At 41.3% G+C, this 15,947-nt stretch overlaps 1 protein-coding gene across 46 annotated transcripts in view; it reads right to left on the reverse strand.

Moving 5' to 3' along the window:
- LOC117556029 (receptor-type tyrosine-protein phosphatase delta-like) overlaps positions 1-15,947 on the reverse strand; it is a 373,438-nt gene that overhangs the window by 62,936 nt on the left and 294,555 nt on the right. For 23 of the 46 annotated variants that reach the window (XM_034234138.1, XM_034233905.1, XM_034233829.1 and 20 more), the window contains exons 11-12: positions 7,175-7,320; positions 4,702-4,843 (exon numbers count right to left, since the gene is read on the reverse strand). In XM_034234138.1, coding sequence (XP_034090029.1) covers positions 4,702-4,843; positions 7,175-7,320 — 288 coding nt within the window. Of the gene's footprint in view, positions 1-4,701; positions 4,844-7,171; positions 7,321-15,947 lie in introns of all 46 variants that reach the window. The other 23 variants (XM_034231203.1, XM_034231283.1, XM_034232091.1 and 20 more) reach the window with 1 other exon arrangement.

Genomic DNA, 15,947 nt, shown 5'->3' on the forward strand with positions numbered 1-15,947 from the left:
AAATAAACATTAGGATCTAACATTTATTTATGATATTTACTCATTTGCTGCGTGTGTAGACAGATGTGAAAAATAATTAGCATTTTTATATCACTCATCATCTGATTATGCTGTGTAAGGTCACTGTGGAGAACATGTGAGGCCAGTGAGGGAAACTGAAAACAAACAAACAAACAAAACCACATTCCTCATTTGTCTGAATCAATAATTAATAATTCAGCAGACTGTGTTACTTGCATTGAAACAAATAAGCAGAGTTATCTATCATGTTCAGTGTGCAGTGCGAGTCTCTGTGCTCCAGCAGATGTTTTCTCACACATGATGCAGACTGTAAAGTCCAACATCAATCTTGTTGGCAGCACTTGGGCCTTAAATCATCTTGCATACCATACAGATACCGATTGGCTCCCGAGATTAACCACGCAGTAATGTATACGAGGGTGTAGGGATGTTTTTTTCTCTCTTAGAAGAGATCAATTTGTGCAAGGACAGTCAGCTCTATCTTTTTAATTACAATAACGAATAACTTGTCATCACGTGCTCAATTTTTGTGACGTATGAGAGATTGTGGTTGAGAGTAAGTCACTATTTGCCAAATCCTATCCTAAGCAATAACTCTACCTGTGGATAATGAATGAAACAACTAATGAATATGAAGACGATTGATGGTCGGTAGAGTTTGTTGCAGAGGTGAGAAAGGAAAGCATGTTGGTTTCTCAGAAAAGGTGCTGCAAATAACAATACATGATTGGAATTCACTTTAATACACTTACAAACTAAATGTCCTACAGACTAATAGAGTAATATAATAATAATCAACTCCTAGTGGACCCACCAGAGCTGAAATGCTTGTCCAATAAGTCAAGAATATGTCTTATATGTAAGAAAATAGTTAAACTCCAACAGGGAATCATCAAGTTTTACAGCGCCATATTTGGAGGAAACGTTTATTTTCCTATCAGAATGGAGTTCCATTTGGATTGGCCATCTATAGAGCTGAAACCAGTAAATCAGAGAGTTGCGTGTCAGCTGTTGGCCTTCTGCAGTCACTTTAACAATGGACGCCTGCTTCATCCCCAGCATCCTTTGCTCCAACAGTCTGAGACAGCTGACACAGCATTTATCTTGCTGAGCAATGTATTAAGCATGCAGATCAGCTTGTGTTCATCCCTCACTCTTCACTTATTAGATTGAAAGCATTACACACAGAATATGGTGCATGGATTAAAAAGCAATGGTTAGGAACGAGCACCAAGGTACATTTATAATGATCAGTCTTGTATGGGGTTGTATCTGCAGCAGGTTTACACTGAGCAGCATCGTATGAATCGGAGAGGCTAGGAATATAAATCTAGCGGCTTTTGGTGTCTTTTAGCAAGGGTTGGAGGCTTTTTTCTCCTGACAATGACAAAGAGCCGAGTGCATGCATTGTCTATGAATAATCACTGATCACGGAGCAGCCTTTTCATCGTATGTGGAGAGATCTGTCTCAGCTACACGCCTCTGACCGAGCCATTGCACCATTCCTTACAAATGGAAATGATGCATTCTGTTTTTCCGTCACAGGACAGCGGCTTCCCATTTTCCGCTCCCACTGTCAAGTTGTGCACAGCTGCATAAGTTTGCACGCGTGTGTGTGGGGCACAGGAAATGGCTGTTGACAGCATAATGGGAGTGTGAGGATGCAATATAAATCCTTAATCATGCCTGAATCATGAACTGGAGCACTCACATCCACACATCATTCTGCTGGAACTACTGCGAGCAGAGAGTCTCACCCCAGGAAGGTGTTATAGCTACATTTTTCAGGTATTTTCTTTCCAGTTTAAAAGTGTGCAAAATAAATCAACCGGCACTCATGGAAGATATTCTTATCAGAGGCTCTCCATGGTGCAATATCATATTCATAAATGACATCAAATTCCATTTTCACTAAAATAACATGCCAGTCGTGATGCCCAAAATGTGCCATTTCCTCATTTCTCAACCTTTTCCTGTCATTTTCGATTTTTACCAGCAAATCAAGACGGAATTAATTCAAAGACACGAGTCACATATGAGTCGGGTCATCTCGTAGTTAATCAAACCAGAGGGCGGAGACAAAAAAGTGCAGGAAGGAAACCCTCAGCTCATGCAGATTTGACTTGGAACATCATTACGTTTCAGGGTTCGCTTTTCATGCAAATCTCTTCCCTAAGCTTGGAAGTTCATTACTAATGGCACTTCCCATCAAGTTAGAGACCCATCCGAATGCTAATATCCCCCCCAGTACTTTGGATTTGTCACCTCGAGTTCCCTCTCCTCGTAGCATGGCAATTACAACAATGTGCTTTTCCTTCGTGGAATTAGGCATCCCCCCGTGGCGAGCTTTCCACAGCAGATGCTTTGCGGTCGTTTGCACAGACCATTGGAGCCCAAATGAACTAAACAAACAGTCACTTTATATGTATTAGGCCTGGTGTAGTAGCAGTTTGTTTGCTTATTCATTTATATATATGTCTGTACAATCCTGCATCACTCACTTGTGCAAAAGTTTAGTACTATTAAAAGAACCAAACAAAAAGATACATATTTTGCTGCTCACGGAGTGGACTTTAAAAATGTGCAGTTTCATTTTTCAAGCTGCAGTTTATGTCATGTGGAATGATGAGTAGGAAAAGCAGCAGGGTGTGTTTTCTGTACAGTAGGAGTAGTTTTGGAAGGAAGGGGCTCTTTGGTCTTCTGAATCATTTATAATGCTTTATTCAGGTAACCTCAAGTACAATAACAATGCAGCGTACTCCCTGCTTCCTGAAAGTCATCCTTACTTTGGGTCTATAAATAAAGGAGGAACTTGATCTGGATGTATTGTAGTTGTCTATGACTTGAAATGTTGAACTGTAAACTAATATAATATAGTTTGCTTGAGTTCATTTTATTATAATAAGGCTCTTTTAACCTTGGCCAGCATTGTGATATTATTATCTATTCGGTTGTATAAGTTATTCATCTTGCTTTCTTTCATGTTGTGATTGCTATCACTGCTCAAAGTAATTATATAAAGTCATTTTTTGCTTTTTAAAGGCATGGCTATCAGTGTCATACCCACCAGACTTCAGACATCTGTGTATTTACATAACTTGAAATGTCAATGCACAAACTATAGACAAATCCCTTTGTGTCATAGCAAGTGGTGACACAGTAAACATATATTACATAGATTTATTGCAGGTTATTACCTAATTATTCACAATTCCTACATGTAGGGTTTATATATATATCCTCCAGAGGCGATGTGAGGACAGGGAGCTCACCCTTTTTAGTTGCACTGGAGCCAGAAAACAAAGTTTTCCCTGTCTTTCCATTTTATTTTGTCTGAGATAGGTCTCTATTCACCTTCAATACATTGATGGGAAAAGAGAGTGAGCAGAAGAGCAAAATGGAAAATGGTAATAAACATGCTAATGCTTGGCCGCGGTTCCAGGAAGAAGCGCTTCTATACCTCCAATATGTGTGAGTGTGTTTGTGTGTCAGAGATAGAGCCTGAGCAGGAGTGAATTTGAAGAGAAAATGTGCACAATATTGCATGTGACACACACACACACACACACACACACACACACACACACACACACACACACACACACACACACACACACACACACACTCTCTCTCTGTGCTCAGAGTAAACAGCAGAGAGCTGCATGTGAACGTGCCACCTTTCTCTTTCAATCTGCCTCTGGAGACAGTGCAAAGGGCCCTTTGTTGGCTCATTGGTGAGATAAGAAGCAGGGGGGGGGATCAGAGACTCACACAGCCATTTTTTTGTTTCTATAGGGTGGAAGCTCCCCTCTGAATAGAAACTAATTTCCCATCTTGTGTAATTGTGGCACATAATGGTGCACACCTCATTCATGCCGCCCAAGGCTTTTCTCTAAAGCCATTTTCTCTTTTCACAGCCAAACAAGTGGTGTTTCACAGAGATATTACTCAGCCTTTTAAGCTCAGGGCCTCCACATATTTGCCTTTGAATGGAATGTTGTGTGTAATCAAGATAACATTTTGCTCAGTGCTTATTATAAAAGAGGCGCTGTCAACCAACTTGCTATTTGTCATCTGACTTTTATTCCCTTTGCTCTCTGGGAATAACCAGAGGAACTGACCTTTTCTGCCTGGCTGTTACACTTGTTTGTGTAGCGCCACCGGTCACTGAAAGGCGCTGGCATCCAAGCAACTGGCATCTAGTATACCACCATACACAATATTATGCTTGTTAATCGCATGAGAATACACTGCATGGCCTAAATAATATCAAAGCTGAAGTGCAGAGATGAAAAATGACTGATTTGAAAATTATTGCTGAGCTTTTCCATTAAACCACCCCGGGCTAGGAATGGATTGCTATTTGCATAATTTAACTGGCATCTTAATTATTGTGTCAAGAATCTGTATGCAAATGACTTAAGTCACTTAGAAACGGGAACTTACTTGGCTAAATGGCTAATGGACTAAATCTTATCAAGTTAGGATACACAACGTGAGCGTAACCACAGTCTCTACTGTAATTGGGTTTGACTGTGCAGTGCGACACAAAGAAACAAAGAAGAGAGGACAAGATAAACATCAAACACGTACATGCACACTTACCTGTGTTATCTGGGAGAAAAGGGGAATGTTAGTGGTGTGTGTTTAGTCTTTTTCGGGTGTCTGAGGAGGACCTACCACGTAAAACAGTGAGTCTGGTGGTAGCGCTCGTCTCTCCAACACTGTTGGAGGCGACGCATTCGTATATGGCTTCATCTCGGGGCGTGCGTAAAGGCTGAATTCTTAGCACTGAACCAGAACCATCGTCGAACTCTATCACCTGCAGGTGCGAGAGAGACGATGTGTTACAGGAGATTTTTTTGGCTCACAATGAGCGGTGGACCTTCCGCAGAGAGAAAGAGACACAAGACTGTCGAGGACATTTGGCTGACAACACTGATGAGGACTGACACAATGTGCTTTCTATGACAGAAACAAAAACTGCTGCCTAACTTATATTAAACCTCCTAAATATGTGCTAATTTGTAAATATCATGGTTGTGTACATGTGCACAAATGTGCGTATTTGATTTATATAATACTCTTTAGCCTTTTGGTTGTATCTTCAGTTATGTGTTCAGACATGCTGTTTTTTTGTGATTTCTTTCTTAAAGTTTTAACCACCTAGGAATTTGTGCATTAACTTTTATAATAGCTGACTAACTTTAAGAATGGGATTTTTTTTTTTATGTCCAAACTTTTGCTCTTATTTCCTGTTTCAGAGTGATATTAAAATTGGAACATGTCCCACTCTTAAAGTTATCATTATATCCCATTGGATTGTGTCGATGGGACAGAAACAAGCACAAACAGTTAAAGGTGGCTTGATAAACGGTTACGGACAGTTGTACCATGAGGTGAGATAGGGCTGCTCGATTATGGCAATAATTAATATTAACATTATATTCTATCTATTCTAATACCACAGTTATTCAAATGGATATCTTATTGACTAAGGAGACTTTTACATACTTAAATCTGGTGCACTTTGACAGGAAAACTAAGAGGCTAGATCTCTCCGTATTGCTTGTATCTATATTAACGGTGATGACATTGCAAACAAGTCACACCCACAATTAATTTGTTTAACAAGACAAGGTCTGTGTTACAAGACGGGTCTTTGCAGACACAAATGCAGAAGTGCACCATTATAAAATAAAGGGGTGTGTTGGACCTATAACACAAGATGGAACTAGAACATCATTTTGAAATGGATTGTGGCACAATAGCATTTTTATCTGCAACATTAACTTAACATTTTGCCAAAATCATAATTGACAATTTAATCGCCCAGCCCTAAGGTGAGATAGTGGTACAAAAGACAGGACCGACTGTTTTGGACGAACGACACATAAAATGTTTACAAACAGGTGTTTGTTGTAGCTTATTCAGCTATTTGTGCATGCTACATGTATACTCACTGATTTAGAAAGCCCTGTGTCATGACTCAATTTTTCTTTTTAAGCATATAGGTTGATTTCAATACAGATAGGCCTAATACCACCATTTCTCTCACACACACACACACACACACACACACACACACACACACACACACACACACACACACACACACACACACACACACACACACACACACACACACACACACACACACACAGAGGCCTACCAACATTTCTACAGTTCACCAAATATCTGCATGTTTTATTCAACAACACATTTCAACATTTGATTGGCCAAGCTATAGCGGTGTTTGCGTTCAAGCTGACAGCAAGTGATGGTAAAGAACATCCCCCTTTCTTATTTAAAACAGCAGAATTAGAAAGGAAGTTGTGAGACTTTCAAAAGGAAATGGGTTTTTGTTAGGAGATGAGGTGGTAGTCATGAAATGGCGGCAGCCGGCAAGCAATGTGAGGCAATGAGAGAATGAAACAAGCGTGTTAGCATTCAGCTCTACGTGCTATGAAGACGCTATGAACTCTGATAAGATTAGATTTCTGTGGGCAGAGACGCAAAGAAGATGCGGGAAGAGGTTTCAAAGCTCTGTTAAGCCATTGCTGCGGTGCAGAAGCAAGCAAATACTGGCATCTACAGCAGAGGGGGAACAAAAGTGACACCATGATAGTCCCGAGGACTGACACAGAAATTAATAGAAATCTTATCAGTGCTCTGCGATGATGTGTTATTTCTCATGGGTATTGAGCCCAAGTGCAGATTAAAGCTGACCAGAAATCAAAGCTTCAGCCAAAATGGGTAGGGTAGGACATGCATTAAGATAAGGATGCCACAAAGCAAAAGGACATCTCGAAGTGAAAGCGCTACTTTCACTTTACATAAAGCTGGCAAATGTGGCGTGATGCTAATGTAGGCATCTGGGTCACACCACAAGTTGTTTTTTTCTGTCCAATTGCTCTTTTCTTGTCTTTCATTTAATTACAAATATGTCCCCAGATATGTTGTGTACTTGTTAATTAAAAGTCATGCATGTTTAAGCGCCTGGCCAGCATGGTAATTAGAGTCTGCTAATACGTGGTGGCAAGTCGGGGCGAAAGCAAGCTTTGCGCTATGGATAATGTGTGAGCACAGCCAGAAGCAGTGCTGAAGCATTCTCATTGTCGAGCATTTTACATCAGAACAATAGACCTAATACCTCAAATCTCTGGTTGCTGACTTTCTTCCCCTTCTTGTTCCACACAATCTTCGGCCGTGGATCTCCGGACGCTTGGCAGATGAAGGATGCCACGCCTCCTTGCACGCCTGTTTGGTCATTGGGGGTTCTTAAAAACTTTGGTGGTGCTGCAGACAGAAACAGAAAAACATAATAGTGAGTGAGCATGCTAGCATTTCAGACAGAGCCATGTATCTCTCTTATCAAGATATAAAGTAACAAAGTTTCAGGTTTCAGCATGTGGCCGTGAAGAGGATTGTGTTTGGAGGTCAGCCACAGAGATTGTACAGACTTTATTTTGGAAACAGATGATCAGGGGTTTGGATCAGCATTCATTTTATTTGACATGACATGTCACTTGTTAGACGCTTTTATCCAAAGCGACTTACATACTCAATACTGTGGGCAATCCCCACAGGAGCAATTTGGGGTGAAGTGTCTTGCCCAGGGACACAACGACATGCTGACTGCAGTGGGGTTTGAACCTGTGACCTCCTGATCCGAATACCAACTCACAACCCACTGCACCACACGCCTCCCATATTTCCACTCTGGGAGTATTTCTATGTAACTCCGAAATCTCCTCTCCAGGATAACTGAGACTTTAGGGGAATTCTTGGATAAAAGGGCATTTTTTTAAAGTGCTGAAATCAATCAGTTGAAGAATATTTACATTCGTAATAACGTGTGGCACATCATTTTGCACATCTCACCCTCTGTGATGGTAATACATATGATATTGGTCATCATGGGGTTATAAGCTGTTCAGATATAAATGATTTTGTTCAGCACACTAAGAAAGCTTTACAATATATGTTTAGCTGTTATTTTTCATATGTAATTATGTGTTTGAATTAATATTGCTTTGTTATAATTTGTATGAAAAGATGATTGTCCGTGCACTGTGTCATCCACTGGTCTTTTTTTTAACATCATACATGCTCTTTCATTGGACATAAATCACGTGGCCGTTCAGGGTTTCGTATAACAAAGCCTTTTCTTTTTCCAAACTGTTGCAGAGGAACAGAAGCATGTGTACTGGTTCAGTAGCACACAACACTGATCTGTAGAAACCCATCACTCGGAACGAGGGTTGGGCCACACACAAAGGAGACACGCACCTGATAAGTTGATTGTAACGCTCTGATCGGTAATGTGCATGTTCGGTTCTCCTAATTGGTCCCTCAATTCAGCACAACAAGTCAAGTGTAAAGGCAATGAGGATAAAAATGCTGCTAAATGCAGGGGAGTTGAGGTGAAAGAATAGCAGCGTGGAACAGTGTTGGCTTTGTGTGAACACGGACGTTCCCATCTACTCTGGAGGTTTCACAACAATGTACAATTCAGTTAGTTCTGATCTGATTTGTGATTCCTGAAGAGAGCTGCAACTCTTGATTTGAAGAATTACTGTGTGTCGACCTTGTTAACTATTCACAATTTGGAAGTTCTGTTTCGTCTTTTTTCCCCTCCATGCAAATCAGTTTCTGTTCATGGAATAGCAACCAATTACAAATACATGAAAGTGATTGGTAATCAAAGGAACCCGTCTCTCTCTCTGATGATATTTTGAGATTTACATTCCAGCTTTATCATTACGATCAAGGCTCATTTAAATAGCAAATTCATAGTGCTAAGTCAGACCGCCATCGTATTCCCCTCTGCGGCTCGAGTGGCAGCTTCGGTGGGAGGTGTGGCTCCATCTGTCCCCCGCGGAGCAACTGTTTGCCTTTTATCAATCACTTGAGCAGGCCATTAGTGGCCACACAGCTGCAGTAATGCCAACCATCTGAATCACCTCATCTGTGAGTGTGAAAATGTGTGATTGTGCTTGTTCGCTGCCGGTGTGCAGACTGATTTCCCCTCCCAGCAGAGAGGGGCACATTAACCTGCAGGATTCATGGAGAGGTGACATAAGTGTGTGGTAAATGTGTGGTCAGCGATCAAAAGGGGTGAACAGATAAACAGGCAAGCAGCTTGGCTTCCACCGGGCAAATGAATCTGGGAAACCACCTGATTGCTTCATGCTATGCACACACACATTATCAAACACACACACACCTCTCAGAGACTCCCTCTCATTCAGCGGCTGACAGATCCGACAGGTGGGACGCAGAGTTGACACCGTGTAATTTGTACATGGCAAAAAGCACCATTATACTTGCGTCTGCACCTTCTCTCATTGACTTTGCCGGGGTGTGGTGCACGCTGGCGCCCAGCCAAGAGGGTGCTGATGGGTAATTGATATGCTATTGGGGCTGTTTTCGCTCCGGGGCCATTCATTATGGCTCGCTGCGTCTCCCTACGCCGGCTGTGATAGACTGCGAGGACATGTACGGGAGATCAGCCCTGGAGGTGAGGGGGGGGGGGGGGGGGGTAGTCATTGCACAATGGGGAGTGATTGAGGCGTGACATGGAGGTAATGGTGTTTTCACAGACATGGCTGCTGATAGCACCATACCCCCATTTTAGGTGTGCCGCTGACAAACATCCATTTTGGTAGACTCATGTATGGCTCCAGGTAGAGGCTGATTGAAACCTGTGTTTTCTCAGAATAATGCCGCAACTACAACCTTGACAGCGATCAAAAGCGATATGCTCTATGAACAAACGCTGTGCACAACCACGCACTGTGAAGAAACCTCTGATTTTTGTAATGGTCTTGTTGGAAAATCACCGCAGCCATTACAACACAAAAGCTTCTGTAATAAGATAGGGGAACGATTTATCTGCAATCATGTATGTAACTATAATACAAAATAATTGAATTAGTACAGTGCGTGCACACTGTTTCGCCTTTTAAATTGTCTCTTTTGAAAGAAGCTGCTCTTACTGCTGCTGCCTCTCCTTTGAGAGGTAACCATGAATTGATACCAGGGTTAGCTACGTGTTAATCCAGCACTAAGCCGTCCTAAACAAATTAGATGGGTAAAGCGTGTCTCAAAGGTCAGTGACATGGCCCCTGAAGTCAGTATGTAATCTTTTGCACATTTGCTGCATAACATCAACTATGATGCTATACTTTTCATCGATCAACCCCTTGCTGATAATTTGGTGGCTGCCTGCACTGTTTTTAAGAACAAACATGTCCCGAGGGCTGAGTGGGTGCACTGGTGTATATATAGAAGTATATACATGTTCAGTATTATCTGAATGGAAAAACATACATTTATATTGGAAGCCTTAAATAATGTAAGCAGCACATACATAGAACATTACATGTTATTCATGTAACTATTACTTAATCCTGTCCCTTTGTATTATTTTTCACCCCTTTTGAGTCTGATCATTGAGTGATGCTTGAACACTGGGGCACCTCTTTTCCACAACTCAAGGATTAAACTCTTTAATATGCAAAGGTTTACCAGAACAGTTTACTTACAGAATAATTTCTGATTTCCAGATGTTAAGACATGCAAATATAAATGGCCTTCTTAATTAAAAGTATATTTTTAAAGAGGCCCAATTCTGGTGAACTTAAAGTACCTGTTGCAGGGACACACTATAAGATTAAGTTGACTATGGAAGTGAGACTAATGATTTCATATCTTTCTATCGTCATGCTGAACTAAGAGGATATTTGGGTTCAAAGAGTCTATCGGATCTGCATTCATTACAAGTTTGTTTGATATTGGCTTATCTCACATCAGCCAAACATTGCATTAAACGACTGTTCTGAAACAGATCAGAGATTCATTCATAATGGCAAAAACATTTCAAGTCATCAGAGCTCCACTATAGACTAAAGTTTGATCTGCCAAGCCATTAAAAAGCATGAATCAAAGAGTGGAGAAGAGAACATTAATAAACCCACTTTCAGTTTGAACCTCTATTCGGCATAGACAGCGGTCTAAGGCGGCTCGGTTTTCACAATTATACTGACTGACATATTCAATTTCATTTGCATGAAAAGGGCCATTTCCTCTTTGAATCTTTAACTTGCAGGGTGAGGTGGGGTTGTGGAGGGCGATAATTAATCCCTACACATTGGGTGGAAGTCTGCAAATACCCTGCTCCATTTTGGACAAACTGTATGAAGAAAGGAGTGTTTAAAGATGCCATTAACCTCATTCGACATCTTTAAGCCGCAGCATTTCTCTTCTGTGATATTGATGAATTGTCACTATGGTAGCAAGTGGGACAAACTGGACTCTGGGAAGCTAGCGTTGGAAGAGGGTAAGCAAATAGTATATGCACTTTATGTAATCCTTTAAGTATTCTGGAAGTCCATCGCAGCAATATCATTATCAGAGTATTTCAATAAAGAAGGGTGTGTTTACTGGGGGTTGTGAATGCAGTTGTTTATAAAGCAACGCCCTCTCTATGGATTAATTAACTGTCTATACAGTGTTGAGAAACATCTGACCCGGTGCCAAACAGAAAACAGACAAACAAAAAGAGAGTGGAGATAAATCACACATACTAATCAATGGAACAAACACCAGCATAAACCATTTTCTTGGGGCAGCAGCATCTATCTGCAGCATTATCATAAAAAAATGTCTCTTTTGTAATGCTGAGGAAACAAACTCCACATTGTATGTGCTCACAAAGCAGAAAGACAGAAAATGAATTGGAGCTTAATTAGAACTGTTGACTGATTTGCATAGCATGCTCATTGGTAATCTGGCCTTAAATGGAAACTGAAATTCTTATTGCAATTAGTGATTACTTGAAAGAGGATATGGCCTCCGAATGATTGTTAATTACTGGATCAAGAATAGTACATTAATTCACTGCTGAGGTTTTAACGCGGTGCAATGATGGGGACCTGCTCTTCCATCAATATTGTGCTGCTTGTCACACATAATGAAGTTCATAATACAAGTCTTCTCCTGCACTGCCCCCCCCCCCCCCCCATTCCCAACTGCTTGAATGTGCTCTCTAAGCAAAATTCATAACAGTCATTATGTAAAACTAATTCAATAGAACAAACCAGAATGCAGCTTAATGACACATTAATATTGAGGCAGCATGTAGATACTGGGGCTACAGGTCTTTTCTGAGAGAGGGTCACGCTCTCTTGTTTGGCTCATAAGCCTTGGAGAGTCTCATGTGAATAAATAACTGCGTATATCATCACATATCAACACAACACGGAAACTACAGCATGCATAATCATACACAACATATTCCCATGCCAAATATTCAGCCCACTGACTAAGGTTGTAGGACCCTTACTCCACTGGGACTTTTTTAACCCAGTAAGTGTCTGTTGCTCGGTGCTGTGAGAGGCTTCTGGCTACAGCTCTGCAAGAGTCAGGGTACTTAGTGCACAGACAACAGTAACAGCTTCAAAAGGAATAGCTAATGATCGTGTCCCACATTCAATGCTCTGACAGGCTCTCTGACAAGACAGGAGCGGGAGGGGGGGGGATCTCCAGAGGTGCACAACTTATTCTACACCGACACTCTCAAGGGTCGCTGGATGGGGCGAACACTGCAAATGGGCATTAATAAATTGGAGGATGTGGGACAATGGAGTATTCTGGAAGGTTCCATCAAATAAATATAAAGGGTTATTTATGGAACAGTGCCAAGCTTGTGAGTGTGTGTTTCATGGGATAAGATGGAAAGTGAAAGGCTTTTTTTATTCAATTATCAGTCTAGATTCATAAAGGGAAAATCCTTCTACATGACAGTGGTCTCTTCTGTGGAATATAACAATGTTTGCAGAGGAAAACCTACCCCCTCTACCTGTGTGTGTGTCTCTACCACACACACGAATATGCTACAGCCGTCTCCCATGGGACACATTAGCGAGGTAGATGAATCCAGTTTGTCACTTAATAAAACGGCCCCCTCAAACAGATGGCTTTGTTCAAACAGCCCCCAACACTTTCAAGCGGGGACTGAACCGCTGCTGTGGCAAATCAGACACATGAAAGCCTGCCTCCCTTTGCGGTGCAAACCAAACAGAAGGAAACATATAAATATTGAATTGCAACACTGTTGGCGCGACACCATCCGCGAGAGAGAGAAGGGGGGGCGGAGTGGAAAACACTCGACCCTCCTGAAGGAAATTCTGAACATCTGGACTGAGGTTGTCAAATGAAAATTCTAAAATAATACAGAGGCTTTTCAATATGACATGTCCCCTCACTCATTACTGGTTAATTTGGCTGTGAATGCACACATCTCTTTTGTGTGTGACCATTAGAGGAAGAAACAGTCGAGCAAAATGTATGAAATTTGGATTTGTTTGTCTTGTTGTTTGTTTTTCCTCCAACGTCTGGGAAAAAGAGAGAACATAGATAAGTAATTCTAATTGTGCAGGCTCACTCTGTTTGGTAGTCAGGGCAGTCTATTTGCAAAAAGTTAATTATCTGATAGGATAGGCAGTGGCAGCCACTAACACAGAAAGCCATTCGTTCATTCTGTTATCCACCAGGCAATGGAAAGATTCATTAAATGGCAGCGCTGCAGCAAAATGGCCAATAGTTATCATGCTGGGACTGCACTGACTTCAAAAGATGTAAAAAATTGCAAAAGTGATAACATTCTTTGGCTGTGTCAGTTACTGCCAATGTAATCACATGTGTAGAGCATATGATGCTGATGCTCCCACCACACATGTAATGTAAATCCTATGTGAGATAGCCTACATTGGATAATATCAGCATGACAGCATGTGCAGATGATAATCTACAAAGCAGCTGGCTAACATGAAGCAGGAATCAGAAGATACGGATGGGAAAAGTGGAATGGAAATCAAAAGAGCAACATATTTGACTGGCTGTATTCGGGAGATAATAACACTATGCCTGGGCCTGTCCTATTTCTTTGCAGCATAAACTTCACATAATTGTCTCTGCCCTCAACCACGGAGCGGAAAAGCTTGCCTCATATTTGTCTCTGTAGGAGCAGAGATGGATTATGAAGAAAATCATTCCAGGGATTCAACATTGTATATTTAAACAGACTGTAATTTTATGGATAAGTTGTGCCAAGCCATTTCCGATGGATGCCAGTTGTCAGGCCATAAGAAGTGACACATTTCTCGCACTGTGTTTTCTCAAGCGCTTACAGGCAAACTAGCTCATGCTCCAGAAATCCTGCTGGATGACAACTGGCTTCCTCTCAGCAGCTCACATTTCCTGCATAAGTGTACAGCTTAAATGAGCTTTCTGGAAACAAATAACAAATTGGCCTCCTAATTCAAATGTGTCCAAGTCTGCCCTGCGTCTAACCATCAACATGATTGAACTAAAATAAAATGTTGCTAGTAATGCTAACAGGTTGCTAGCAATATCTAAATGAACACAAATGTTCCCATCTGAAGTCTCAAATAAGGAAATGTTCCTGCAACAGCATGATGAGAATCGTGATCTTTACAGTACCTTCAATGACTTGCAGGCCTTCCTATATTTCCAATTAGTACATACAACTTTATTTATCCCAAAGAAAATAACTATATTGCTGAGTTGTTGTTGTTTTCAAATGAAACCTAAACTCATCCTTTGAGGTGTTGATATGTTGGAAACGTGGTTTTAATTATTAGCAAGACCCATTGGCGGTTCTACGGGGTGGCAGCTGCCACCTCAGAAAAATGCCTTGCCACCCCAGCTGCCACCCCAGTTGGCAGCTTTGTTTTGAAAGAAAAGTTGTGGCTCATCAGACATTTATGAGAGAAAATCTCTAATGTCCGAGTGCAAGTGAATGCAGCACAAGACGCGAGCCTTGTAACCCCCCCCCCCCCTGGCACGAGAGTGGAAATATGATTGGCGGTGAATTCATTTGAACGGAATTCATTACGTGTTGATAGAAATCAACACGTAATGAAATAAGACCCCACGGTTTGATGATTGATAGGTGTGTGGGCTGTCTTTCATTTTGACACACAGAACAATGGGGGCTATCCACCCTTATCCACAATGTAAAGTAATTCACAGCCTCTTCCCTCTTCTCTCTGTGAGGAGCAGCAGGTTCAGCTTTCAGAACAAAGTAACAACAAACTAAAATGGCATTCATTTTTTTAAATATGTCGTGTAGTAATAGATTTATTAATTATTCTTCTCAAGAGAGTAGGCTACCAGAATGTGTATTTTATGTTAGTATTTCAAAAAATCTCCTGGGGGAAAATCCCCCCAGACCCCCCTGCAGGGGTTGGGTTTTCAGCATGTCAACTTTTTCACCTGTGGGGAAACTGCAGGATTGGCTCCAGGTCGCCATTTTTATTTACTACAAGACCAATGTGCCTTTTTATTTCATACAGTTCAATTTGGATTGAGACAGGGAAATAATCTAAACCTCACGCATGGCGTTTCACTGTCAAGGGGAGCGTGCATGTAATTACATTGCAAATACTGACTTGAGCCCCACCACTGTATGGGTTAGCCCCATAGATTACCCAACACAAATACTCTGGCGCCGCCACTGTTTGCGGTCTACAATGACAGAGAAGAGACTGTCAAGTTTGGCTGTACTCAGCATTGAATCAAAACGCACCATAGCTTTAAATCTTAATAAGTTTGTGAGGCGTTTTGCTGATCAAGATGGTAATCGCCACATTCAGCTGTTATAGGCATGCCAACTTGATGCTCTGCTCACGGATGACTCAATGAGAATAATAAACTGTTAAGATGATGACCTTATGTGTTTAAATATTATTTTTTTTCTTTGAGGGGGTCTGCCCCCAAAAAACAGTTTCAAGTCCTGAGAAAGTAAAATAAGACGGTGTGTAAAACTTCACTGCCCAGCCAAAAAAAAGTAACCACTTTGATTTAACTAGGCCAGTAGGTAAGGGCTTTCCACTGGA

The sequence above is a fragment of the Gymnodraco acuticeps genome, unplaced genomic scaffold (assembly GCF_902827175.1).
Source record: "Gymnodraco acuticeps unplaced genomic scaffold, fGymAcu1.1, whole genome shotgun sequence".
Taxonomy (NCBI): Eukaryota; Metazoa; Chordata; class Actinopteri; order Perciformes; family Bathydraconidae; genus Gymnodraco; species Gymnodraco acuticeps.